General features: G+C 41.4%; 1 protein-coding gene across 1 annotated transcript in view; it reads left to right on the top strand.

Annotated features, from left to right (window-relative positions):
* Positions 1-26,429, top strand: part of NCAPH (non-SMC condensin I complex subunit H) — a 704,755-nt gene that overhangs the window by 194,750 nt on the left and 483,576 nt on the right. The window contains 1 exon segment of the mRNA XM_029604457.1: positions 21,044-21,188. Within this exon segment, the coding sequence (XP_029460317.1) occupies positions 21,044-21,188 (145 nt within the window).

Genomic DNA, 26,429 nt, shown 5'->3' with positions numbered 1-26,429 from the left:
TGAAATGCTGCAAAGAAAGGGCATAAGGCATTGAGTCATGATTGCATGGTGGTTTAAGGAAGCTATTTTATTTTTTATTTAAACGTTTTTATATACCGCGCCATGGGGTAGTAATCTATCAATCTAGGCGGTTTACATAATAAAACATACACATTACCCTAACATACAACAAGTTAAAATATAAATACAATACAATAATATCGGGCACTAATGTTTTAGATTCTCGTATATCTGTAAAAGGGGCGTCCAGTACCGAGGGCTTAAGAGCTCATTCTGCTCGTTCCCAGGCAGCATCTTGGGCCGAACGTCACTGCAGGAGATTTGCAGGGCAGCCTCTTGTAAGTTTCTAAACGTTTGCCAGACATTATCATTTGGATGTCCAGGCCCCAGAGGCGTGTACTTCAAGCAGGACTCTCGAGGTCCCACCCCATTTAGGGAAGCTTTGGTACATCCCAGAAGTCTGGACTGATCTGGGTATGTACAGGGAAAGGAAAATGTGTTCTTACATGCTAATTTTCATTCCTGTAGTACCACAGATCAGTCCAGAGTCCCGCCCAGTTGAGGTAAGGAGTTTTCTGGATGTCCACTCGATTTGTTATGGTACTTAATCTGAGGAATGGCACAGGTTTTGTTTGGTCCTTCGTTTTATAATGGGGAAACTTTTAACTGTTTTCTAGGTTTCCTCTGCCCACTGCTCATTTAGGAAGATTTTTGATTCATGTTGTTCTATTATCTTGGTTTTAGTACAGGTCAATTCTGAGGGACTGCAGGAGGCACAATAGGTCATATGGCAGTGTCAGTAAACCTTTCTCTGTCTCAATCTGCTGGTAGGGAGGCATAAACCCAGGAATCTGGACTGATCTGTGGTACCACAGAAACAAAAATTAGCAGGTAAGAACCACTTTTCCTATATGAAGTTTACATCATATATTAGCAACTGTAATTAGCCATTTTCTACACGAGAGTCCAGAAATCTTATTTGAGAAGGCTCAAAATACAAATACTTCTTAGACAAATATTTCACAATACATTGATATGGGTACTGAAAAGCAAATTGTGTGCCAATAGCCAAAACCTCTTGACACACAGAAAGGAACTTTTTTTCTGCATTCTTGGGTCACCTGATTAATTTCTGGGTATACCCACATTTTTTGACCAAGAAATAATGCAGAATGATTACGGAAATATCTTAATATAGAGCCCTGGTCTTGAGAGAAAACAAAAGAAACCAGAAGTGTTCCTCTGTTAGTCACTTGAAGATCAACAGAGTTTTCCAAAAGGTTCGTCAGATCAGGAGCATTTCCTTGACCCTGATCCACATCTCCTCTCATCCCCAGTGGAAGAAAATATGCCTTGGCCACAGGGGGTATAGCTTCAGGGGAAATTTTTAAAATTTCCAAAAGATACGTTTTGAAAAGATCAATAGATGGAAAAATAAGCACATTGGGAGGAAGTGACATCACTCCCTGCAAATGGCTGCATAGATTGAGAGCTCCTTGTGGCTTCTAAATAAAATCGGTTATTTTGTCTACAGCGCTTCAACCGCATCAGCAGCGATTGTAAGAGGAAGAGCGGCAAATGGCGAGTCGAAGAAGAGCAATAGATCTCGCTGAATTCTCCTATACGGGAAGTGAGCCGTGAGAAAAAGAATCAGGCACCACCGACACAGACAGAATTCAGCTGAAGTCTAAGATGACGGCAGAACCGGGAGTGGAGAATGGCGGTGAATAGGGCCCCACTAGAGAAGAACTCAAGGCCTGGTTTTGCGATTTGAACGATATCGCAGCAGTTAAGGGGCAAGTACATGCGGCACTGGGAGACCTCCACTGGGACATTGATAATATGGGACAGAGAGTGCATAATTAGAAAAAGCAGCAGAGGATCAGACAGTAATGAAGGCGCAGCAAGCTAAAGATATCCTTCACCTGAAACAGTCATCGGAGGAGTTCCTATCAAAGCTCAAGGATCTAGAAAACAGATCCTGACGAAAAAATCTCCGGATCAGAGGGGTCCTAAAAGTGGAAGGAAACTCTGACTCCATAAAACTGGTACAGTCTATATGCAATGCAATTCTTAATGCTGATTCCGGGGAAGGCCTGGATAAGCCTGTGCAAATCGATCGTGCACACAGGGCTCTGAGCAAGATAATTAACAATCAACCCCGTGACAGCATGGCAGATGAAATTTAATATGGACACGTGTAAGGTGTTGCATATAAGGAAAAATAACCCTTGCTGTAGTTACACGATGTTAGGTTCCATATTAGGAGCTACCACCCAGGAAAAAGATCTAGGCATCATAGTGGATAATACTTTAAAATCGGTTCAGTATGCTGCAGCAGTCAGAAAAGCAAACAGAATGTTAGGAATTATTAGGAAGGGAATGGATAATAAAACGGAAAATGTCATAATACCTCTATATCGTTCCATGGTGAGATCACACCTTGAATACTGTGCATAATTCTGGTCGCCACATCTCAAAAAAGATATAGTTGCGATGGAGAAGGTACAGAGAAGGGCAACCAAAATGATAAAGGGGATGGAACAGCTCCCCTATGAGGAAAGGCTGAAGAGGTTAGGGCTGATCAGCTTGGAGAAGAGACGGCTGAGGGGGGATATGATAGAGGTCTTTAAGATCATGAGGTCTTGAATGAGTAGATGTGACTCGGTTATTTACATTTTCGAATAATAGAAGGACTATGGGGCATTCCATGAAGTTAGCAAGTAGCACATTTAAGACTAATCGGAGAAATTGTTTTTTCACTCAACACACAATAAAGCTCTGGAATTTGTTGCCAGAGGATGTGGTTGGTGCAGTTAGTGTAGCTGGGTTCAAAAAAGATTTGGATAAGTTCTTGGAGGAGAAGTCCATTAACGGCTATTAAGTTTACTTAGGGAACAGCCACTGCTTTTAATTGCATCAGTAGCATGGGATCTTCTTAGTGTTTGGATAATTGCCAGGTTCTTGTGGCCTGTTTTGGCCTCTGTTGGAAACAGGATGCTGGGCTTGATGGACCCTTGGTCTGACCCAGCATGGCAATTTCTTATGTTCTTATGTACAAATGATTTCCCGGTGAAAAATGCTATAATCCAGAAGGCCAGGACTCTAGGGATATAATAACTTGGAAGGGGATGAAGATTCAAATATTTAATGATATTTCAGTCATAACCCTGCAGCGACGTAAGGCTATGAAATCCATGACTAACACCTGTGGGATGAAAATATTCACTATAAATGGCTATACCCCTTTGGAATATCTTTCAAGATTAGCGGAGACACCCTGACTGCAAGGTCGCCTCCGGCTGCAGAAAATCTTCTAAAGCAGAAAGGTCTCGAAATCAAAATGAGCAAAACAGACATTCAGCCAGGTCCTCGCAGGGAAACCACTCGATGGCAACAGATTGCAAAAGGGGAAAACACCTCAGGAGAAATTCAATGCCAGTGAAGTTTCTGGCTCATCTGGATCTACCACATGAGAGTCCTCTTGAAGGTTGCCAGGTTGCCAGGTGCTAACTCTACTTCTTCCATAACTCAGCTTACACAGCCCTAAATGGAGAAATCTATCCAGGATGGAGCTGCATGAGTTTAATACTATTTCGTGTTAATGACCCTTTATTTATGCCTATTGCAGAATAGGCATTGGATATATAAGGAACTTGAAGCTTGTTCTTTTTCAAGTTTTGCTTATTTATTTATTTATTTTAACATTTTAATATACCGATAGCCGTTTGCACATCGTACCGGTTTACAAAGAACAGGAGGAAGGCCACAGGAAATAGGCACAACCTTTACATGGAACGCATACAAGTAACAATTTAATGCCTTAAGGAACATCGAGTGAATAAATGATATAGATTAATATTAAAGTATTGAAGGTATATAATATAATAGAAATATAACATTAAATATTTTGTATCGAAAAATGTAGAGGTAGGAGAGTATAGAATACAATGATAGATAACATATGCTAGAATATAACTTAAATCTGAATCACAACGGTAAACGGTATATATTAAATATAAGGACAAATGCTGGCAAAGAAGGGGGCAAGGGGAAAAAGGAGAGGAAGGATGTTTAAATCAGGAATTGTGAGCATGGAGGAGAGGGAGAGGAGGGGTTGGAAGGTGGATGTATGTACAAGAGGGGGCAGGAATATTGTGCTACGTTTAGTCTAGGGATATAAAGGGGGAAGTGCGTTAAAGAGACACAAAAATAGATTAATGGGGGGTTGTAAGTAGAAGCTGTTTAGGTGAAGGCCTGTTGAAACAGCCATGTTTTTAGTTTTTAATTTGGGTGTGAAAGTTTCTGTGCGGAGGTCGTGAGGCATGGAGTTCCATAGGATTGGACCAGCTAGTGAGAATGCTCTTTTCATTGTGTATGAAAGTTTGGTGGCTTTGGGGGAGGGAAGGTGTAGGGTACCGTGGTGGATAGTGCGAGTAGGTCTGTGTGAGGTGCGGATTAGGAGAGGTGGTTCAAGCCAGTGTGTGTTTTAATTGATTATAGATTTGTGTATGAGGGATAGGGATTTGTACTGTATTCTTGAGTTGATAGGGAGCCAGTATAAGTCTTTCAGTATGGATGTAATATGGTCTGTTTTACGGGTGTTAGGACTCGGGCAGTGGCGTTCTGCAGGAGTTGTAGGGGCTTGGTGGTAGCGGAGGGGAGGCCAAGGAGTAGTGAATTACAGTAGTCTATTTTGGAGAAAATAATGGATTGGAGCACTGTGCGGAAGTCAGAAAAGTGTAGTAGAGGTCTGAGTTTCTTAAGTGTGTAGTTTGTAATAGCAATCTTTTAGTATGGCTTTAATGAATGGTTTTAGGGATAGTTGGTTGTCGAGGGTGATTCCGAGGTTTCGGGTGTGAGGGAAAAATGTAATGGAGGGTGGGGGGTTCGCAGGGGGGGGTGTTGGTGTAGATAATGAGTTCAGTTTTGTGAGGGTTAACAGCGAGGTTCATGTTGGTAAGGAGCTGAGTGATAGAAGTAAGGCATGAGTCCCATGATTGCAGGGCTTTTTGAAGAGAGTCTGTGAAAGGGATGAGAATTTGCACATCGTTTGCGTAGATAAAATGGACGATTCCCAGGTTTGTGAGGAGTTTGGCTAGGGGCAGCATGTATATATTGAACAGAGTGGAGGATAATGAGGAGCCTTGGGGGACACCCCGGTTGAGGATGATAGGATCGGATTCGTGATTACCTAGGGTGACCGTGTAGTGTCTATTTTGTAGATAAGATTGTAGCGAGGATAATGCAGTTCCCGTAATGCCGATGCTAGTGAGAAGTTTATTAGGATGTCGTGGTTAACAGTATCGAAAGCGGCTGAAATGTCTAGCATAGCGAGAAGATAGGAGTTGCCGCTGTCAAGTCTTTTGATAAGAATATTGGTTAGGGACAGGAGTAGAGTTTCGGTACTCAGGTGTTTTCGAAAGCCAAATTGTGATGGAGAAAGGATTTTATGTTGGTCAAGATAATCAGTAAGGCGGGAGTTGACTAGTCTTTCTAAAACCTTGGAGAGAAATGGTAGATTAGAGATGGGTCTAAAGTTGGAAAGGATTGAGGGATCAAGGTTGGGTTTTTTGAGGATTGGTTTGACTATTGCTTGTTTCAGAATGGAAGGAATGGTGCCTTGTTCTAAGGAGCAATTTAAAATGTCAGATAGAGGTTTGGCGATTACTTTAGGGATGGACAAGAGGAGTTTAGGTGGAATAGTTTCTGCAGGTTGCGAAGAGGGTTTCATCCTCTTTTTTTTTTTTATTTATACTTTATTAAATTTTTAATATTCAATAAGATATTACAGAGCTAGTATCTACCATGACAAATGTTTCAATTAACAAAAATGTTAAAAGAGGCTTCTGTATACTTAAGAAAGAAAATATTATATTAGAAATTACAGAAACTGGTTGAAAGAAAAAAAAGAGCAGTATTTAACAATAGTAAATATAATTTCGAAAAAAGTGTCTAAACCATATTCTTTTTCTCTTATCCCTAAACATATCCAAGGGGAAATATGAGATTAGGAGTCAAGGTATGTGCGTAAATGATCAGGATGATGAAATACATATCTTGAGTTCTGATGCATTAAGATACATTCACATGGGAATCTCAAAATAAGTTTAGCTCCAGATTGAGTTGCTTTATCTCTCATTGTAAGAAATTGCTTCCTCCTCAACTGTGTACTAACAGAAACATCAGGAAATATTCTAATTGAATAACCATGAAATTTAAGTTCTGATATCTAAAGTATAATCTAAGGATTGCATCCCTTTGAGAGATATCAGAGAATTGAACCTATAATGTGGCTCGAGTCTTTATTTCTAATTCTGATGATCTCTCTAAAAGGTCAGAAACATTTATATCTTCATTTTGTGCACCTTGATTTGGACTTTGTTGTTCTGGTCTCCCAGGATTTTGAGTAATATAGTATATTCTTGCTATTCCAGGAAGAGTAGCCTCAGTATATTTTAGAACATTAATAAGGTAGCTCCTAAACAATTCTCTTGGAGAGAGCAAATGGGTCTTAGGAAAATTTAAAATCCTCAGATTGACCCTTCTAATTTGGTTTTCAAGTTGTTCTAATTTATCTGATTGGGCCTTCTCTGATTTAACTAAATTAAATTGAACCTTCTCCATCTCTTCAGTTTTCTTTTCCAGATTATTTACTGACGTACCTAATTTCTCAGTTTTCAATTGCAAAACCTTATTGTTTTCCAATCCCTCCTGTACAACTTTAGCCAAATTATTTATTGATTTTTGGATTGATAAAATCATCATTCCTATTTCTTCTAGAGTAAACTTAGTAGGAACTATTAAGGGAATATCTGTCATTGCACTTCCCTGACTTCCTGCCATCTCATTCACCCTTGGTATCTCAACCGTACTGTATTCCTCCCTCTGTTCTCTTAAATCTTGATACCCAGGGGTCGGTAGGGGGGAGTCTATATTCTTTCCCCCCATTTGGTCTCTAGATGATATGGAGACCAAGTTCAGATTTAGATTCAAATTGGAGTCCTCGAACAACAATTCTCTTCCAATTTTTCCAGTAGGTGGATCTGGTGTTGTTGGGGCACCAGGGCTCAAAGATGTTACATGGGTCAAGGAGTTAGGCCCCTGCTCTTGGGCCAAAACTCCAGCGACCTCGCTATCTGGTGAATATACATCATCCTTTTTAGGATATTTTCTATTTCAAGGGAGGATGTGGAATCGAGTGGTGAGAGTGAGGTGGTGGGTTTAGTGAGATGGAAATTGGTATTATTGGAGTTATGGGGGAAGAGGGCTGTGAGGGAGGTGATTTTGTTTTGAAAGAAGAGGGCTAGGTCATTACATTGTTTTTTTGGTTCTTGAGTTTGATGAGTGAGGAACAGGTGTTTTGGTGAGGTTGGTGACAATGGAGAAAAGAGCCTTAGCGTTGTATTGGAGATTGTGTATTTTTTGGGCATAATAGTCTCGTTTCGTTTTTTGAAGTTTCTGTAGTTGTGCATATGTAAGTAGTAAGATGATTTCATAGCTGGAGTGGGGTGCTTGCGCCATTGTCTTTCGGAAATTCTGAGGAGATTCTTCTGTGACAAGTTCTGGTGAATACCAAGGTTTTTTGTTGGTCTGGGCGGGGTTGATGGTTTTTGAGGAGGTGGGGCAAATTTGGTCGGCGATGTTGAGGGTGACGTTGAACCAGGAGGAGAAATGAGGTTATCGGCAGTAGTAAGATCAATTTTGTTGGGGATGTTGGCACAAGCTGGTATTAGGTCGTCTGAGCAGGTTTTCCGGTATTTGAAGGTGTGCGCTTGTGGTGGGGGGGAGTATGCAGTTTGTTTTAGGGATAATGTAGTTTTTATGATAGTGTGGTCAGACCAGGGCACAGGGGAGCCAGGTAGGGGAGTCTAGGAGATGGAGGTCAGAGTTAGTGAAAATGAGGTCGAGGGTATGACCTGCTTTGTATGTGGGAGAGTGTATGATCTGAGTAAAACCCATGGCTTCGAGGGAGGAGATGAAGGCTTCACAGGCTGTAGATCGTGGGTATGAGTCAACGTGGAGATTAAAATCACAGAGGAGAATAGTGGGGAGGTTGGAGGTCAGGGAATCAGCAAAAAATTCAATTAGAGGAGAGGAGTCACTTTCTAGGAGTCCTGGTGGAGTGTATATGAGGCAGAGTTGGAGGAACTTTGATTTAAAGAAGCCAACTTCATATTTAGGGGGTGTGTTGACCTTTTGGGGAATTAATTTCAGCTCTTTTTTTTGCAGCGAGGAGTATGCTGCCTCCTCTTTTCTTTTTTCGAGGTATGGAGATATCATAGGAGTCTGTAGACATCTGATTGAGGAGGGAGATGTCGGTGTGTTTTAACCAGGTTTCTGTAATGGCACAGATATCATCAGGATTGGAATCAATGAGAATATCATTAAGTAAATGTGTTTTTTTTCAGCAGTGATTGGGCATTGAAGAGGATAGGAGAGATTAAGGAGACGCCCAGGAATTGGGTGAGGGGAGACGCTGGCCTTCTTCGAGTGGGTCCAGTGGTGAAGGGCAGGCAGGCGATCTCTACTGCGTGGAGCCGAAAAAGAGAGCGCCGACGGTCAGGGTAGGGATTTAAAGGTCCCTACCCAGCGCTGATGATGATGTCGTCGCGGGAGGCAGGCTTTGGGGCGGGCCTCGGGGCGGCTGCAGACTCAGTGTTCCGGCGCCTGGCCTTCTTCGAGCGGGTCCGGCGGTGAAGGGCAGGCAGGCGATCTCGGCCGCGTGGAGCTGGAAAAGAGAGCCGACGGTCAGGGTAGGGATTTATTTGATATTTATTGCTGCTGTATTTACAGATAACCGTTTAAACATTGTCTTGGTAATAGATGACCACCAGGGAGGGCGTCATTCCTCATGGTAAATAGATGATTTAGGCTTCCACCTATATTTTGGTTCAGGGGACTGGTGGGAGGGAGGGGTATGGTTATAAGAGGAATTATGACCTACAAAATAAGGGAATAACTAGTTTCTAATTAATGATAAATTAACTAGTATAATTACATATCAATGCATTTGATATAGAATTGAGCAAATGATTTTATCTTTATTTTAATTATTTTTAATTTCATTTTAATCCATTTATTGTAAGTGATTTTATTTATGAACTAATGTTTATTTCAGTTTTATTTTAACACCAAATTGTATTTTAATTTGTGTAATTTGATTTAAGTATCATGTCTGTTCTTTTTTTAAATTTTTACAATGTAAACCGTTGTGAAGGGTGAAAAACTATACATTGGTATATAAAACTGAATAAATAAAATAAATACCATTAATTCCTATGAGTCTCCACCATATATATGCTACATTTTTAGCTTAACAATTAATACATTATTTTTTATTTTTATATAGCAAAAGATTTTTTTTAAAGAGGAAAAGACCTCAGTACTGGTAAAGAATATGATGTTTCAAATTCTAAACAACCAGTTGTTACAATCACGGGTCTAAAAACCTCTAATTTTTATTTTAATTTTTTTAAAAGGCTTTACTTCTTATGTGAATTTCCTCATGTATAAATATCAATCAAATGACATTGCCATTCTTTATATGAATTTCTTGAAATGCACTTAGAACACTTCAACGTCTTATCAACGTCAATAATTAATTTTTCTTTTCGGCATGAATATTGGGTGGGCCCGATATTAATCGGAGCCTACAGATTACCTGGGCTTGGGGGGAGATCCGGGCATGCAGCAGGACGTCATCGGGGCGCGCCATGGTCCGCAGCGCACCCCGATGACGTCGGGAGCCTGGACCTGCCTCTGAGGGTGGCCTTTCCGCGGCACTGCCGGCAATGAGGGCGGCGCCCGGAGGTGAGGCCTGCCCCTTCGGGGTGTTCCTCCGGCCAGCGTCATCGGCTCCAATTACGTCAGGGCGCAGAGGCCCGCCCCTTTCAGGGCATTCCTGTGGCCGGCGACATCGGAGAGGCCGTCGCAGGCTGATGATGTCGGCCGGGCTTTAAAGGCCTGGAGCCTTGTGGCAGCCAGCCCTTTTGGAAACGAGCCGTTTTACCACCCACCCACCTTGTACAAAAGTTGTCTTGGTTTCATAAATAAAGAGAGGGGATACAAATCGAAGAAAGCAATGTCGCTGTTGGGGGGGGGTACCCAGGCCAGTAGGACTTAGGGTAAAGGGATCAGCCGCGGGGCTGACAAGCAGATTGCCGGAAGAAAAGGGGGACCATGCCCGGAGACAGGGCCCCCTTGCTTACAACGCGGCGGGGGGCTGGCGAATGCAAGTCGCCTTGCTTGAAGCGCGGCAGGCGGCGCGGTGCGGGCGTGGTCCCGGGAGAAAGCGTGGCTATATATATATACACACAACCACACGCACTGGCCCGGGTTGGTGGGTTGTTATGGCTACATTGTGTGCTGTTATATACATATTGTTAAATAAAAGCTGCGGTCAGTTTTACTGCATATACATTTTGGAGTGGTCATTTAAGCAAAAGCAGGTGGGCGAGCGCCCGGGGACAAAGGTAAAGTCACGGGTTCCAGAGTCAGTTGTTTGTCCTCAGCCAACGTTGTCAATGTTTAGCTTACACTGCATCAGGGCAGGTTCTACAATACGAGGAAAACAAAATTGACAAAACGTAGTGTTGACAATTTTCATGTCCATTGTAAAGATTTATATGTCGTTAATACTCACTGTTTGTATTCTCAACTTTCCATCTATGATGGTCGGGCTTTGTCAAATGAACTAACATGGCTGCCTCCATTTAAAATGACGAAAGAATTCAATGTCAATGAGTGTCAATCCATACTGTCAGGGATTGTTGTAAGGCTGTCTTAAGAGGTAAATTGATATCTAAAGCCTCTGTGAGGAAGAAACAGGGCCAAGGGGAGAAAACATCTCTGTTACATACCATTCAGCAGCTTCAGAGGCAACACAAGATTAATGGAAGTAATAAAACTCTCAGGGAGCTTGATAAATGTAGAAGTAAATTGCAAACTCTATTATATAGTGATATTCAATATCATTTGGATAAAAACAGGCATGCAAGCTATATAGAGGGCAACAAATCCAGTAAATTGCTAGCGAGACAGCTTCATATTCAGCTATCCCAAATCTTAATTTTGAAAATAAAGGAAGTCAATGGGAAGATAGTTTCCGATAATGACAGTATTCAAAACAGGTTTTCTCAGTTTTATAAGGAGTTATATACTAATGAACAAGAAATACTGGATGTTGGGGAGGTACCCGTAATGGAGAAGGTTTTCATGGGTAATGATTCAGATGGACTGAATCAAATCACGGTGAACCTAGAAGATGTGGTAGGCCTGATTGACAAACTGAAGAGTAGTAAATCACCTGGACCAGATGGTATACACCCCAGAATTCTGAAGGAACTAAAAAATGAAATTTCAGACCTATTAGTAAAAATTTGCAACTTATCATTAAAATCATCCATTGTACCTGAAGACTGGAGGATAGCAAATGTAACCCCAATATTTAAAAAGGGCTCCAGGGGCGATCCGGGAAACTACAGACCGGTTAGCCTGACTTCAGTGCCAGGAAAAATAATGGAAAGTGTTCTAAACATCAAAATCACAGAACATATAGAAAGACATGGTTTAATGGAACAAAGTCAGCATGGCTTTACCCAGGGCAAGTCTTGCCTCACAAATCTGCTTCACTTTTTTGAAGGAGTTAATAAACATGTGGATAAGGGTGAACCGGTAGATATAGTATACTTGGAGTTTCAGAAGGCGTTTGACAAAGTTCCTCATGAGAGGCTTCTAGGAAAAGTAAAAAGTCATGGGATAGGTGGCGATGTCCTTTCGTGGATTGCAAACTGGCTAAAAGACAGGAAACAGAGAGTAGGATTAAATAGGCAATTTTCTCAGTGGAAGGGAGTGGACAGTGGAGTGCCTCAGGGATCTGTATTGGGACCCTTACTGTTCAATATATTTATAAATGATTTGGAAAGAAATACGACGAGTGAGATAATCAAATTTGCAGATGACACAAAATTGTTCAGAGTAGTTAAATCACAAGCAGATTGTGATAAATTGCAGGAAGACCTTGTGAGACTGGAAAATTGGGCATCCAAATGGCAGATGAAATTTAATGTGGATAAGTGCAAGGTGATGCATATAGGGAAAAATAACCCGTGCTATAATTACACAATGTTGGGTTCCATATTAGGTGCTACAACCCAAGAAAGAAATCTAGGTGTCATAGTGGATAACACACTGAAATCGTCGGTGCAGTGTGCTGCGGCAGTCAAAAAAGCAAACAGAATGTTGGGAATTATTAGAAAAGGAATGGTGAATAAAACGGAAAATGTCATAATGCCTCTGTATCGCTCCATGGTGAGACCGCACCTTGAATACTGTGTACAATTCTGGTCGCCGCATCTCAAAAAAGATATAATTGCGATGGAGAAGGTACAGAGAAGGGCTACCAAAATGATAAGGGGAATGGAACAACTCCCCTATGAGGAAAGACTAAAGAGGTTAGGACTTTTCAGCTTGGAGAAGAGACGACTGAGGGGGGATATGATAGAGGTGTTTAAAATCATGAGAGGTCTAGAACGGGTAGATGTGAATCGGTTATTTACTCTTTCGGATAGTAGAAAGACTAGGGGGCACTCCATGAAGTTAGCATGGGGCACATTTAAAACTAATCGGAGAAAGTTCTTTTTTACTCAACGCACAATTAAACTCTGGAATTTGTTGCCAGCGAATGTGGTTAGTGCAGTTAGTATAGCTGTGTTTAAAAAAGGATTGGATAAGTTCTTGGAGGAGAAGTCCATTACCTGCTATTAAGTTCACTTAGAGAATAGCCACTGCCATTAGCAAAGGTTACATGGAATAGACTTAGTTTTTGGGTACTTGCCAGGTTCTTGTGGCCTGGATTGGCCACTGTTGGAGACAGGATGCTGGGCTTGATGGACCCTTGATCTGACCCAGTATGGCATTTTCTTATGTTCTTATGTTCTTATGGATTCTGATATTGATATCTGGCGGTGGATTCCCTCCCTGTTCTCTCAGAAGAACATTCCCCAAAACTGGATGGTTTAATCACCCAGACAGAAATGTATGCAGTTATAGCCTCTCTTAAAGCCAATAAGGCTCCTGGCCTGGATGGCTCTACTGGCCTGTTCTATAAAAAATTTGGAGATCTACTCATCCCATATCTGCAGAAACTATTTAACAAGCTATTACTTAAACCTGTATTTCCCTCAACCATGCAACTGGCAGGGCTAACAATCTTACTGAAACCAGGCAAGGATAAGTTGTTGTTGGCTCCTACCGCCCCATCTCTTTATTAAATGTTGTCCTAAAAATCTTAGTGAAAATTTTGGCCAGTTGGTTGAACTGTGCACTACCCGAGTTAGTTCACATAGACCAGTCTGGGTTTGTGCCAGGAAGGCAGACAAGTAGGTGATAACATCCGCAAAATTAACTTGATGAGGAGGGCATGATTGGATGGGATTCTAGCAGTGCTGTTAGCAATTGACGTGGAAAAATCTTTTGACCAAGTACATTGGGGATTTTTGTTCAGGGTCCTCCAGAAAGTGGGCCTTGGACAAAGCTTTCAAACCTGGTTGAAGGCCATGTATATCTCCCCCCAAGCATGCATTAGTTAATGGCTCATATTTGGCTGCATTTGAATTAGGAAGGGGCACTCGGCAAGGTTGCCCCCTTTTCCCACTGCTGTTTGCTCTATTCATGGAACCTCTAGCCACAGCAGTTAGATGTAACAGGGACATTAGGGGAATCAAACGGGGAAATATTCAATTTAAGATAACTCTTTGCAGATATTTTATTTTCCATAGCCAATCCACAGCTTTCACTTCCGGTATTAATCTAGGAACTGCATAAATTTAGTACAGTCTCTGGCTTTAAAGTCAATATGAGTAAATCTGAGATTTTAAATATCTCTTTGCCTATGCATGAGAGAGAGAATTTAAAAGCAAGCTTTCCTTTTAAATGGGCAGCCCACCGTATATAGGTATCTAGGTATTCAATTATGTGCTGATTGGAAACAGTTATTTAGTATAAATTATCTTCCCTTATTAGAAAAAACGGCTAAAGATTTAGATATCTGGACTTCATACCCACTTTCCTGGTTAGGTAGAATAGCAGTTTTAAAAATGACGATATTACCCAAATGGTTGTATTTGTTCCAAACCCTGCCTGTGGAAGTACCAGTAAAACTTTTCAAGGCCCTTCATACTAAAACTTTCCACTTTATATGGAAGAGATGTCTGCCACGACTTAATAGGCGGGTCATGTTCCTTTCTAAGCAAAATGGTGGGCTGGCAGCTCCCAATTTCACCAAATATTTTGTAGCTGCACAGCTTAAGGCAGTTTATGAATGGTCATCTTACTCACCTAGTAAACAATGGATTATATACTAAAGTATGGGGAATGTGCTGCAGAGGTGCATTTAATATAGAACACAATCCCTTTACAACTTGACCTTAAAAATCTGGAAGAGGTGGAGACACGTGGTATCAAGACCTGTCCGGTGTACCCCTTTATTACCTCTGGGTCTATATAAGGGTTTCAATCTGTATCTGAATCTGGAGGGCTGTAAGTCCTGGAATCAAAGGGGGGATTGATGTTTTGGTCAACTGATTGGGAATGATTCAATGATATCGTTTGAGGATGCACAATTGAAACTCGATTTGCCTTCTGGTGAACATTATAGATATTTACAATTGAAACATTGTTTGACTAGACCACTATTGTGGAAGCATATATCTCGTGAAAGAACTCCCTTTGAATATATGTGCTTCCACCAAAAAACTTCCAAAGGTCTGATTTCTAAGATTTATATATGGCTCACACCGAAGCCACTTCCTCGCTTTAAACATCAGTTAGGCTGGGAGACAGATTGGGGGTATAAATGGTCAGAGACTCAATGGCAAGGAAGCTGTAAAGAAGAATTCTATTTCGGCCAGTATAGTAGAGACTAATTATAAACTTTTTTATCAATGGTACATGACACCAGCCAGACTACATAAGATATTCCCTGATCAATCCAATCAATGTTGGCGAAAGTGTAGTCAGGAGGGAACATTCTATCATGTATGGTGGATGTATCCTTCTGGAGGTGGATAGCAATAGTGCTTTCATAGTTCACAGAATTGAGCATCCCCTTTGTATCTGAGATATTCCATCTATCTAAATACTCAGAAGAGTGGCCCAGAGATCTGACAGCTTTAATCAACCATATATTATGTGAGGCACGCCAAGAACTGGCGGCCTGTTGGAAATGTAATCGCCTCCCCACAAAGGAGTCATCATTTTGATGCTTGTGGCAGGTTCACTATTGGTCATATTTTACTGTTGTACTGTAAGCAACATGGTAAGCAACTGTACTGTTGTACAGTTGCTTACCATGTTCGGATATGGGAACCTTTTTTGAGATGGTATAAACTATAAGAAAATACTGTATCAGTACGAGCTATGCCAAGAGTGGTACAGATCTTGAGTTAAAAGGGCTTTTTTCCTTTACATCATTGTGGTTTATACACGATACAAGGGATGCTATTTGTTACCATTTGTGTCTTCATGATCTTTAATTTTCTCACACCTTAGGTTGGACTCTAAATGGAAAATATTTGGAAAATGATTGATGTTAGTACTTTCATTTCTAAGTACTGTGGGTTGAATTTGATAAATGTTGACGATAGCAAATTGATGTTATCTGATGGCTACTGCATATTTTGTCATTATTATGCTAACATTAATAAAAATTTAAATACAAAAAAAGCACATTGGGAAAGTTAAAAAATCTAAGATTTAAGTGACTAATAGCATTGACAGCAGACTTTAATGGAGTAAGAGACAGGCCCCACTCAAGGTCTTGCCATAATGAGCAAAAGAGCTCTAAGTCTTGTATGGCTACCCATTCAAAACTAGGGATTGGTTTTTGACTGAGTGTAGAGAAGACAGTAAAAATTTCAGTTGTAGTTCTGGAAGACTTCACTATAGTGAGTAGGCTGAGGCATTTAGTACATTTTTGGTTTGCTGTAATCTCTAACAGATACATCCTTTGGATGGTAAGGACCAATTGCTGGTTATACATTTTGGAAATCCCTCCCAATCACCTGTCCAAAGGAGCACTAAAGCTTATTCAACCCCAGGATCTACTCTGGTCAGACTTTTGTACAGCCCTATAGGACTAGCTGTGGTCCTGAGCAGCCCTACAACTAATAGACCTAAAGATGAAAGGGGTAGAAACAAAGGTTTGATTCAGGTAGTTATAGGCCATTGGTTCAACCAATCTTGGCTGAGCTTGAACAATGGAGATTTTACCCTGATAATCATATACCCTTTAGGATCCTTGCAGGGAACAGCAGGCCTGGTTGATAATCACAGTCAGCTGTTCAGTTATCCTTTCTCTGTCTATCCAACTCCGCTCAAAAATCCAGGCAGATTTGAAATCCTGTGTTCTCCGGTATCCTGATTGGTCAGATCCTCTTCTCTGGCTCTTAGAACCCTGTGTTCATGGGGACAGTGCAGTCCTATAAGGAAATGAAAAACTGAAGAAAACATATTGAGAAGGGCTGCAGGAGTCCCAATAGCAACATGTCAATGTCCTGGCTGGATTTTTGTGACAGGCATGAATGCATGGGGTGTCTGCACAAACAGTAAGGTAAAAAAGCACTCCCGGTTCCATTTTGTACAGAAGAAATGAAAAATGATACCAGCCTTAGTCTGCTAGTGCCAATTCTATTTGTAGCAGCTGTAGGGCAGGAGTGTTTGTCCTCTGAATAAACATCAGCTTGACAATAGAGTTGTGGAGGTTGGGATTCAGGAGACAGGCTTGGGAGTAGTTAACTTGTTTTTTGTTTAGGAGTTTTTTAGACAGCCAATTTTTTGGTTTTGTTTTCTTTTTTTTTTTTCTTTCTATTTTTAGTTTTAAATAAAAAATGAAACACAAAAAAATGAAAAAACTGCATGCAGATAGCAAAGAGAACAACTGTGGAGATAGCTGAGAAGGCAGTATGCAACCCAGACAAGAGGAAGACAATTGTGGTTCAAGGAGCGCAGACCTAGTGGGTGAGCTGAAAACCAGGAGAGAAGCTTACCCAGAGAAGGAAAATACTTGTGGCTAGTGACAACTCCCTGCCAAAAGGGCAGTAAAAGGTTGTAGGGTTTTCAACCACATTGCTCTGTATCATTCTTGAGTCTCTTACCTTTGACTGTTTTCCCACTTAGTAGAAAATGTCATAGCTAGGTAATCCTGCCTGTGGGACTTGGTGAACCTGTTTGTCTTCAGAGAAAAAGAAGTTGCTTACCTATAACAAGAATTTTCTGAAAACAATTCACTTGCCACAGAGTCCTTCCCAGCTTCCCTTTGGAGCTCTTCATCCCACAGTCAAAGCTATGTTTTAGGAACTGAATGGAGCTGCAGGACCATCTTAGCATATGAGCTACTACACATGATCAGTAAAGACTTTTAGGTGTTTCCATAAAAGTTTGGAGAATCTGTCTGATGGAGAGCACAGTCATGTGATGGTCCTGTGGGACTAGTAAGTTCCTGTCTCCAATGAACACCTGCTGCAGGGAAGCTTCACTTTAGTGGACCTTGGTCCATGGTATGGGATCAGTAGTCTGCCTGATGAATCTTTTCAATGGATGCTCCAATCATCCGGCTTTCTTTGTCCCTTATTGATACTATGAGCCTTAGGTGGCTTTTGTTCATGACTTTGGGCAGTCTTTTTGATTGGGGGAGTGGGATTTACAAATTATTTAATGTTTGAATGTATGTGTTACAAGAGTTGTACTTTTTCTCTAAAGCTGTCATGTAAACAGAACAGTGTTCTGTTTACATGACAGAAACTGATGAGGTCAGTAAGCCATTTAGATGGATAACTCACAAGTTATCCATCTAACTCCATTTTACATTTAAACGTTTAGTTTTGAATATTAATCTCTGATAAGTATAGAAAATATTGATTCAACAAACGTGCAGGAGGCACAGGCAACACTCCAAAAATTTATCCACATAAATGAGAAGGGAGGTGCAAGGAATATACACAGTCCACAATTTTTTAGAAGAAATAAAGTGAGAGTTCTTTCTAATTTTTCATATTCAAAACGGCGCATACAAAGTTCATTGAAATGTAATACAGTCCTCAATAAGGTCCCCCGACACGGACCCGTGTTTCGCACAAAGCTGTGTCGGGAGGGACTAATACCGTGAGTAATTTCAACCACTGAAATTCAAACAGAAATAAATTTCATCAATGCATATATACTGACTGTGAACGTGGGCAAATTTCTAACATGACACTGAGACACATACCTTTGTTAATAGTCCATATCTGAAACCAGGGAGAGCGGGCATTACCGACAGAAACATGGCTTTAAAGAAGTTTTGGCGTGAAAAAAGCTGCACCAATCACATCACACCAACACAAAACACATCCACCAATCAGAATCAAGAGAGAAAAATTACACTGAAAATCCAGTAGACAAAATGGTGCCATTCGATTTCATTGTTGAGACCTCCAGGAGCTAGACTGTTAAGTTTATAAATCCATTTTTGCTCCCTTCATGTTAATATTTCAGAGAAGTTACCCCCTCGTGTGGGCGGAGGAACATCATCGATGACAAGAAATTTTAAATCATTCTCAGTGTGTGTACAACTGACCCAATGAGGAACTAAAGGAGCAGATTCTCGACCATTTCGAATGTTAGAACGATGTTCAATCATCCTGGTGCGTACTGGTCGAATGGTTTTACCTACATACAATTTTGAGCAGGGGCAAATGACCACATAGACCACCCCCCCGCGAAGCACAAGTCATGGTAAAATTAAGATGGTAAATCTTATGAGAAATGGGATGTTCAACTGTGGTACTAGTGAGAGCATGGGGGCAAATCGAACAATGTCCACACGAAGAATGACAGAGGTGGCCGGAAGAACTGGGTAAAGTAATGTCATTAAGATGGGAATGTACCAACATATCTCTGAGGTTGCGGCCACATCTGAATGTGAAGCGTAAAGGGAAGTCAAAACATTTGTGTAGGGCAAGAATGGGCCAATGACGGCTAATGATGGATATAAGGTTTCAGGTGCTTGTTACATGTGTTTAACCAGTCTAAGAACATAAAGAATTGTATATCAGTCCCAGACCAGATCAAAAAAATGTCATCAATGTAACGTAGCTAACATTCCTCCTGGGGAATGTTTCAAACATTCCCCAGGATCTCCTCTTTTATTGATTGAGGAGATCCTTAATCTCCATTCTCATACCATCCGCACTTCTACTACATTTTTACTTACACTTACACATTTGGCATTAACTAAAATTTGTTTCCAGTTCCAATCTAACATATACCAACAAATTAAAGGCACCGCTATGGGGGCCACCATGGCGCCTAACTTAGCCTGCCTTTATGTCAACAAGTTTGCGGAATAGTTTGTTTACCCTTCTCATTGGTTCTTTTTCATTCACATGGCTACATTACATTGATGATGTTTTTTTGATTTGGTCTGTGACTGATATACAATTCTTTATGTTCTTAGACTGGTTAAATTCATGTAACAAGCACCTACAGTTTAATTTCAACATCATGAAATTTATTTTCTGGATATCATGGTCACATACGATTCTGGTTCTTTTTCCACATCTATTTTCCGCAAATCTACTGACCACAATACATTCTTAAAATATGATAGTCATTACCCTTCCCATTTAAGAATGAACATTCCAGTGGGGCAACTATTAAGATTGCGACGGCTCTGCTCATCAAAATCAGATTTTCTACTCCAAGCTAAGCAGATGATATATTGGTTCAGAGAGAGAGGGTACCCTCGCTTGGTTCTTCAGAAGGCTTTTAAACGTGCATTATTTGTTAATAGAGATCTATTTTCATCTCAAGCCCGTTCCTCTGAAGGATGTATTAATTGCTTCTTACCTTTTTCCACACAGACCTGAGACCTTATATCCATCATTAGCCGTCATTGGCCCATTCTTGCCCTACACAAATGTTTTGACTTCCCTTTACGCTTCACATTCAGATGTGGCCGCAACCTCAGAGATATGTTGGTACATTCCCATCTTAATGACATTCCTTTACCCAGTTCTTCGTATGGACAATGTTCGATTTTGCCCCCATGCTCTCACTAGTACCACATTTGAACATCCCATTTCTCATAAGATTTACCATCTTAATTTTACCATGACTTGTGCTTCGCGGGGGGTGGTCTATGTGGTCATTTTCCCCTGCTCAAAATTGTTTGTAGGTAAAACCATTCGACCAGTACGCACCAGGATGATTGAACATCGTTCTAACATTCGAACTGGTCGAGAATCTGCTCCTTTAGTTCCCCATTGGGTCAGTTGTGTACACACTGATGAGAATGATTTAAAATTTCTTGTCATCGATGTTGTTCTTCCGCCCACATGAGGGGGTAACTTCTCTGAAATATTAACATGAAGGGAGCAAAAATGGATTTATAAACTTAATAGTCTAGCTCCTGGAGGTCTCAACAATGAAATCGAATGGCACCATTTTATCCAATGGATTTTCAGTGTAATTTTTCTCTTGATTCTGATTGGTGGATGTGTTTTGTGTTGGTGCGATGTGATTGGTGCAGCTTTTTCATGCCAAAACTTCTTCTTTAAAGCCCTGTTTCTGTTTGTACTGCCCGCTCTCCCTGGTTTCAGATATGGACTATTAACAAAGGTATGTGTCTCAGTGTCATGTTAGAAATTTGTCCACGTTCACAGTCAGTATATATGTATTGATGAAATTTATTTCTGTTTGAATTTCAGTGGTTGAAATTACACACTGTATTAGTCCCTCCCAACACAGCTTTGTGCGAAACACGGGTCCATGTCGGGGGACCTTATTGAGGACTGTATTACATTACAGTGAGCTTTGGATGAGCCGTTTTGAATATGAAAAATTAAAAAACTATCACTTTATTTCTTCTAAAAAATTGTGGACTGTGTATATTCCTTGCACCTCCCTTCTCTTTGTGTAGAAAATATTGATTACTATGTATGAAGTCATGCATTCTGCAGATAGCAAAGTCATATAACATATAACCAACCTACCTCTTCAACAGATAGCAGCGGGCACATTGGATGCTAGTACAAAGATTTATGCTGTGAGAGTGGATGCTGTTCATGCAGACGTATATAGAGTGCTTGGTGGTCTGGGGAAGGACTCCCAGCCTGCAGCTTCAGACGAACAGCTTCCTAAATATCCAGGTGAGTTCCTCTTTTAGAACCAAAGTTTATTTACTGACTATTCATGATGAACTACCATCTGGTAGCAGGAAAATTGTCTTACTGCTGTACATCCATTGAAGGCGGAGGACCTGATCCCAGCCTTTTATGCCTTTTTTGGGATGGGGTCTGTAGATGTATAATCCTCGCTCTGTACAACCACTGCTTTTTATGTGAGGATTGGTGTGAATTCATTTAAAGCACAAAACACTGAAGAAATTAAAGTAGATTGAGTGGAACTTGTGACGTGCACTCCTGTGTGTTACCAAAACACTTGTGAAGTAAGGCTTTCTAGCCTTTTCTTAGCTACAGCTACGCATGTTCTGTTATTGGTGCTATCAGATGATGCTCATATGTGGTCCTGGGAAGAGCAATAGGCAGAGACTATACCTTGTAAACAGTGAGGAAGAGGAGAAGTTTAGGGCTCCAAAGTTGAATGCACTGATGTTTATGGTCACTTATAAGACCACCATTCCTGTGGAGGGTAGAACAATGCTTAATGACTTGTAAAACAGGTTTGATTCTGAGCTCAAATAGTCCTTTAGTGTTTCCACCTTAAGACTGCAAGTGGCAGTGTACAGTAGTTACGTGTCTAGGGCCTGCTTCCAAGTAACAGCCTAGAGGAGAATGGTGCTTCCAAGAAAGCTGCATGATGGGAGGTGGTAGTAGCCTTTATGGTGGACACCCTGTATGACTTCATTAGGATTTTGGCAAGAGGCACGGCACTTGCATTTTTGGCTAGATGCCTGCTTTGGCTCTGAAACTGGTGAACAGATGAGACTTCTAAGGCATACCTGACAAACTCCAGTCGCAGGAAAGACTTCTGTTTGGGCTGGACCTTGAAACACTGGTAAAGAATCTGGGGAAGACTAAACCCCAGAGGTTTCTGGAGGATAGACCCTGTAGGGTCTTGCATGTGGGACCAAAGTTTAAGAAAGTGAACCATTATCATCCAGGTAGAGATTGCTCCTCTGTTTAATTATTAATGGAAGAAAGGGCCCTAGAAGACTGCACAGGGAGCACTGGATTGACTAGAAGTACCTAATGAAATTTGGAGAGCCTTTGCCCTGACCATGCAGATAAACTGGCGACTGTCTGACACGTACAAGGCATGGACCCGAAATCACCTCAGACAAGTGGGTTTTGAACTCTATAAGAAATGGTTACGTGTTCGAATTTTCTCATCATGTTGCAGATGACTTCATGATTTCTTCTTGCTCCACCGAAGAGCAGCTGTGAAGTCCATCCTAGAATGTATCCTCCAGTTGACAGCAGTGGTGTTGGTGCCAAGTGAGAATTGGAGACAAGGAAGACATTACTTCTGTTTCATGGGTCTCAAGAAGAAGAGCACCTTCCATCCCATTCTAGACCAGAAGTAAATCAATGGGGCACTTTGTGAACCTCATTTTCACATGAAATCTCTTTGGATGGTGATAGTGGTCATGAGATAGAGGGAGTTCCTCACTTCCCTGGATCTCTCTGAGGTGTCTTCACATTCTAATTTGCCCAGATCATCAGGTTGCTTAGGTTTGCAATCTTGGGAAGACACTTCTAGTTTCAGGTACTTCCCTTTGGCCTGCCCATGGCTCCTTAGACTTTCTCAAAGATAATGATGATAGTGGCTGTGGCTTTCCACAGTCAAGGTATTTTAGTTCATCCTTATCTCAACGATTTAATTGTCAGGGGAAAAAGGCATGTTTGCTGGGTTTGAACCAAGGTGTTCCTGGTTCAGGGCTGAGGTTTTGCTCACTAAGTCGCAGAATGGTTCAGTCAAAACCAAGGTCACATTAAAGATAGCATATTACATAACTCTGCCCCTGAGGATCTGATTTGATCCTCAGTGGATTCAAAAGGAGTGCTGGGACACCTCACAAGTGTTCCCCGCATTTGGACAGCACGGTGATCTAAGAGAAGTGTGGGGTCCTAGAGGAGACCCATGAATTCTTATAGAATGTATTGAAGTTAAACTGTATTGTGAAGTCTTCTCCTTAATTGGTGTTTAGTGTTATGAAGGGGGGTGCTGCAAAAAGACCAGGATTATATCTTTGGACTGAGAGTTTACTTTATCCTTTTTGTGCTCTATTTCTACAGAAAGGATTTTGTTTGTGTCCCACCGCTCAATATGGGTCCAGTTATTCAACTTCATTCGTCAGCTTTAAAATTAAAAAATTTTCTACTGTACCCCAGCAAATTGAGTGCACATTAGTATGCAAATCAACATGGATAACTCTAGGACTACCTAATCCTGCAATCGCAACATTTGAAAATCTTATGTAGGATATCACTGAATTGGAAAAGTACCATTCCGTTCTTTTTCATAATCTAACATCTACTGAAAGGAAAGCCTGTCAGTCACTCAACAGGGATTCCACAATAACAATACGACCAGCCGATAGTGGGTTGTGAGAATGGTAGTTTTTGCTTTGTTTGGATCATAAAGAACACAATAAGAAAACAATGGTGTTAGACGCACCGGCTGCGGCCAGCCCCTCTCACCTTCTCTACAGGCATTGGGAATGCTGTGGGGCGATGCCCCCATTTGTCGTCGCCAAGGCTGGAGGGCCGACCCCAGACCCTGCCTTTATGGCCCGACGCCATGGGCCAACATAGACAGCAACCCCTTCTAGGCCGGGTCCTCCCTAGGTGCGAGGCCGTGCCTCCTGCTGGCCCTAAAGTGTCAGCTAGGAATAACATTGTTCAGCCCTCTAGATGACATCAGGGATCAGGGACTATTTAAAGAAGCTTCCTCTTCCTCTTCCTGTTCTTTGATTTGGCAACGAGTCTGCTTCGGTGAGGTCTTCTGTGCTTTGTTGGTGCCCTGGTTCCTGCTCCTGTGCCCATCCTCTGGTTCCTTCAGATGGATCTTCTGGCTTCTGACCTTGGACTGGTTTCGGTGACTCTTCTGGCTTCTGACCTCGGACTGGCTATCGGTGACCCTCTGGCTTCTGACTCTGGGCAGACCATCAGCGACTTTCTGGATTCTGACCTTGGACTGACTATCGTCTTTTCTCCCAGCTGTGATTCCATTGTCTTTACAGGGCTCCACCTAAGACCAGAAGGCCCCACGCACCTAAAGGCTCAACCCGCGGGGAACGGGGTTGGTATTGATGAAGTACCAGCCGACCCCTGCATCAGTTCAGCCTCGCCTCCCGAAAAGTGGGGACCTGTGGGGCATCGCTCTTACAGGTAGCGCTAACTCCTCTTCGGTCCAGGGGTCCACATTCTCCTCCATGAACACACCAAATGTGAAAGTATGGAAAAGGTATATAATTCGTCATAGAACACACAACACAGATTTATAAAAGCAAAAACTTAGTTTACTAACAGGCCGATATAGTACAGTGCGCTCCGATGGAGCGCACTGTTAACCCGCGTTTGGACACGCATTTTCAACACACTAGCTTTACCCTTTATTCAGTAAGGGGTATTAGCGCGTCGAAAACGCATGTCCACTCCCCCCCCCCCCCCTTTGAAACTAATAGCGCCCACAACATGCAAATGCATGTTGATGGTCCTATTAGTTATTTCCGCGCGATTCAGTAAGTAAAATGTGCAGCCAAGCCGCACATTTTACTTTCAGAAATTAATGCCTATCCAAAGGTAGGCGTTAATTTCTGCCAGCACCGGGAAAGTGCACAGAAAAGCAGTAAAAACTGCTTTTCTGTACACCCTCCGACTTAATATCATGATGGTATTAAGTCGGAGGTTTCAAAAGTTTAAAAATTAATTAAAAAAAAAAAAAGTAAAATCTGCTCGCGGGTTGAAAACCGGACGCTCAATTTTGCCGGCGTCCGGTTTCTGAACCCGTGGCTGTCATTGGGTTTCAGAACAGACGCCGGCAAAATTGAGCGGCGGCTGTCAAACTCGCTGACAGCCGCCGCTCCTGTCAAAACAGAGGTGCTAGAGACATGCTAGTGTCCCTAGTGCCTCTTTACCACGGGCCCTAATTTGAATAATTTGTTTTAGTGAATCACGCGCACAGGAAAGTGGCCTGTGCATGCGCCGGGAGATCGAACTTTACTGTATTGGTTTGTAAATATTGTAAAATATGGTAAAATTCAGCAAAGGCAAATAGTATCACAGTGAATATTAATTAAAGCAAACAGCATTACCCTAATAAAAGATAAAGACTTATAAAGAGAGACCTCCTTCTGTTGTGAGTCAATGTATCTGTGAAAATAAATTGAGGGACACAAGCTCAGAGAGAGACTATGGGATGGCTAATCGTGCTCTCCCTCAAGTAATTTGCAGGACACTGTTAATTACAGACCACTTATACACTCATTTTCTGGCTCTAATCCAGGTTTTGCAAAGTTACTTGTTCTAATTACAGCAATTAACTTTAACGGTTATCGGTATATAAAAGCCTTTAAATAAATTAGAATTCACAATTTCAGTAGGATTTATGCCCTACGTAGGAGGCATCCTGTTACTACATGACTTCAGACAGTTCAAACACTGGGTCTTATTGGACAGTAAAACAGATGTTATCATCTCGACTTGTCACTACTAAACAGAGTAAAGAAAAGAGGCAAAATAGCATGCTATAATTTCATGGCTAAAAGTCATACTAATCTCTTGGGCAAATTGATCCACATTTATTCATTGGTGATTGATTTGTTCCACTATCCCAGCTATGCATTCAAAGTTCTTCCAGTCCACTTCAACTAACTTCCTATATAGTTTTCCACAAGCCTAAAATAAAGACTTATCACACCAATTATCTGATACCAATTTTTACTTATTGTTAAATGAAAGCCCTACCAATAGGTTGCAAATTCAGATTAAACAGTTGCTTGAGCTGGGTTTAACAAGAAAATTCATTTCTTCTAAAGAGTATGTTTTCCTTTTTGAACCATATCCCAGTATCCATACATCTCTTGTCAGCACCTCCAGGATGCCCAATTATTTCCATCATATAGGGTCAGTATTAGAGCCATTTTCCAAATATGTGGATTTGTTTCCTCGACCACTGGTTCTGAAGTTAGTCCTATATACGTGACTCCTCCCACTTTATTAAAAATTTGCAGTCTTATTCTTTTGGTGCAGAACCATGGTTCGTAGACACAGCAGACATCTCTTCTCTATACACTAACTTTCTGTAAGCTAGTTTAGGGGTATAGGGACCTGTCTGCTACAGGACACTCTGTTGCCCTCCCACCTTACTTCATGATCCTAAGCTCAGGAAAAAGACAATGTGTTCTCCTCAGAAATAGACTTTTA

This window comes from Rhinatrema bivittatum, chromosome 5, assembly GCF_901001135.1.
Source record: "Rhinatrema bivittatum chromosome 5, aRhiBiv1.1, whole genome shotgun sequence".
NCBI classification, from domain to species: Eukaryota; Metazoa; Chordata; class Amphibia; order Gymnophiona; family Rhinatrematidae; genus Rhinatrema; species Rhinatrema bivittatum.
Note: the sequence above shows the minus strand (reverse complement) of the source record. Positions and strands in the feature narration are given on the sequence as shown.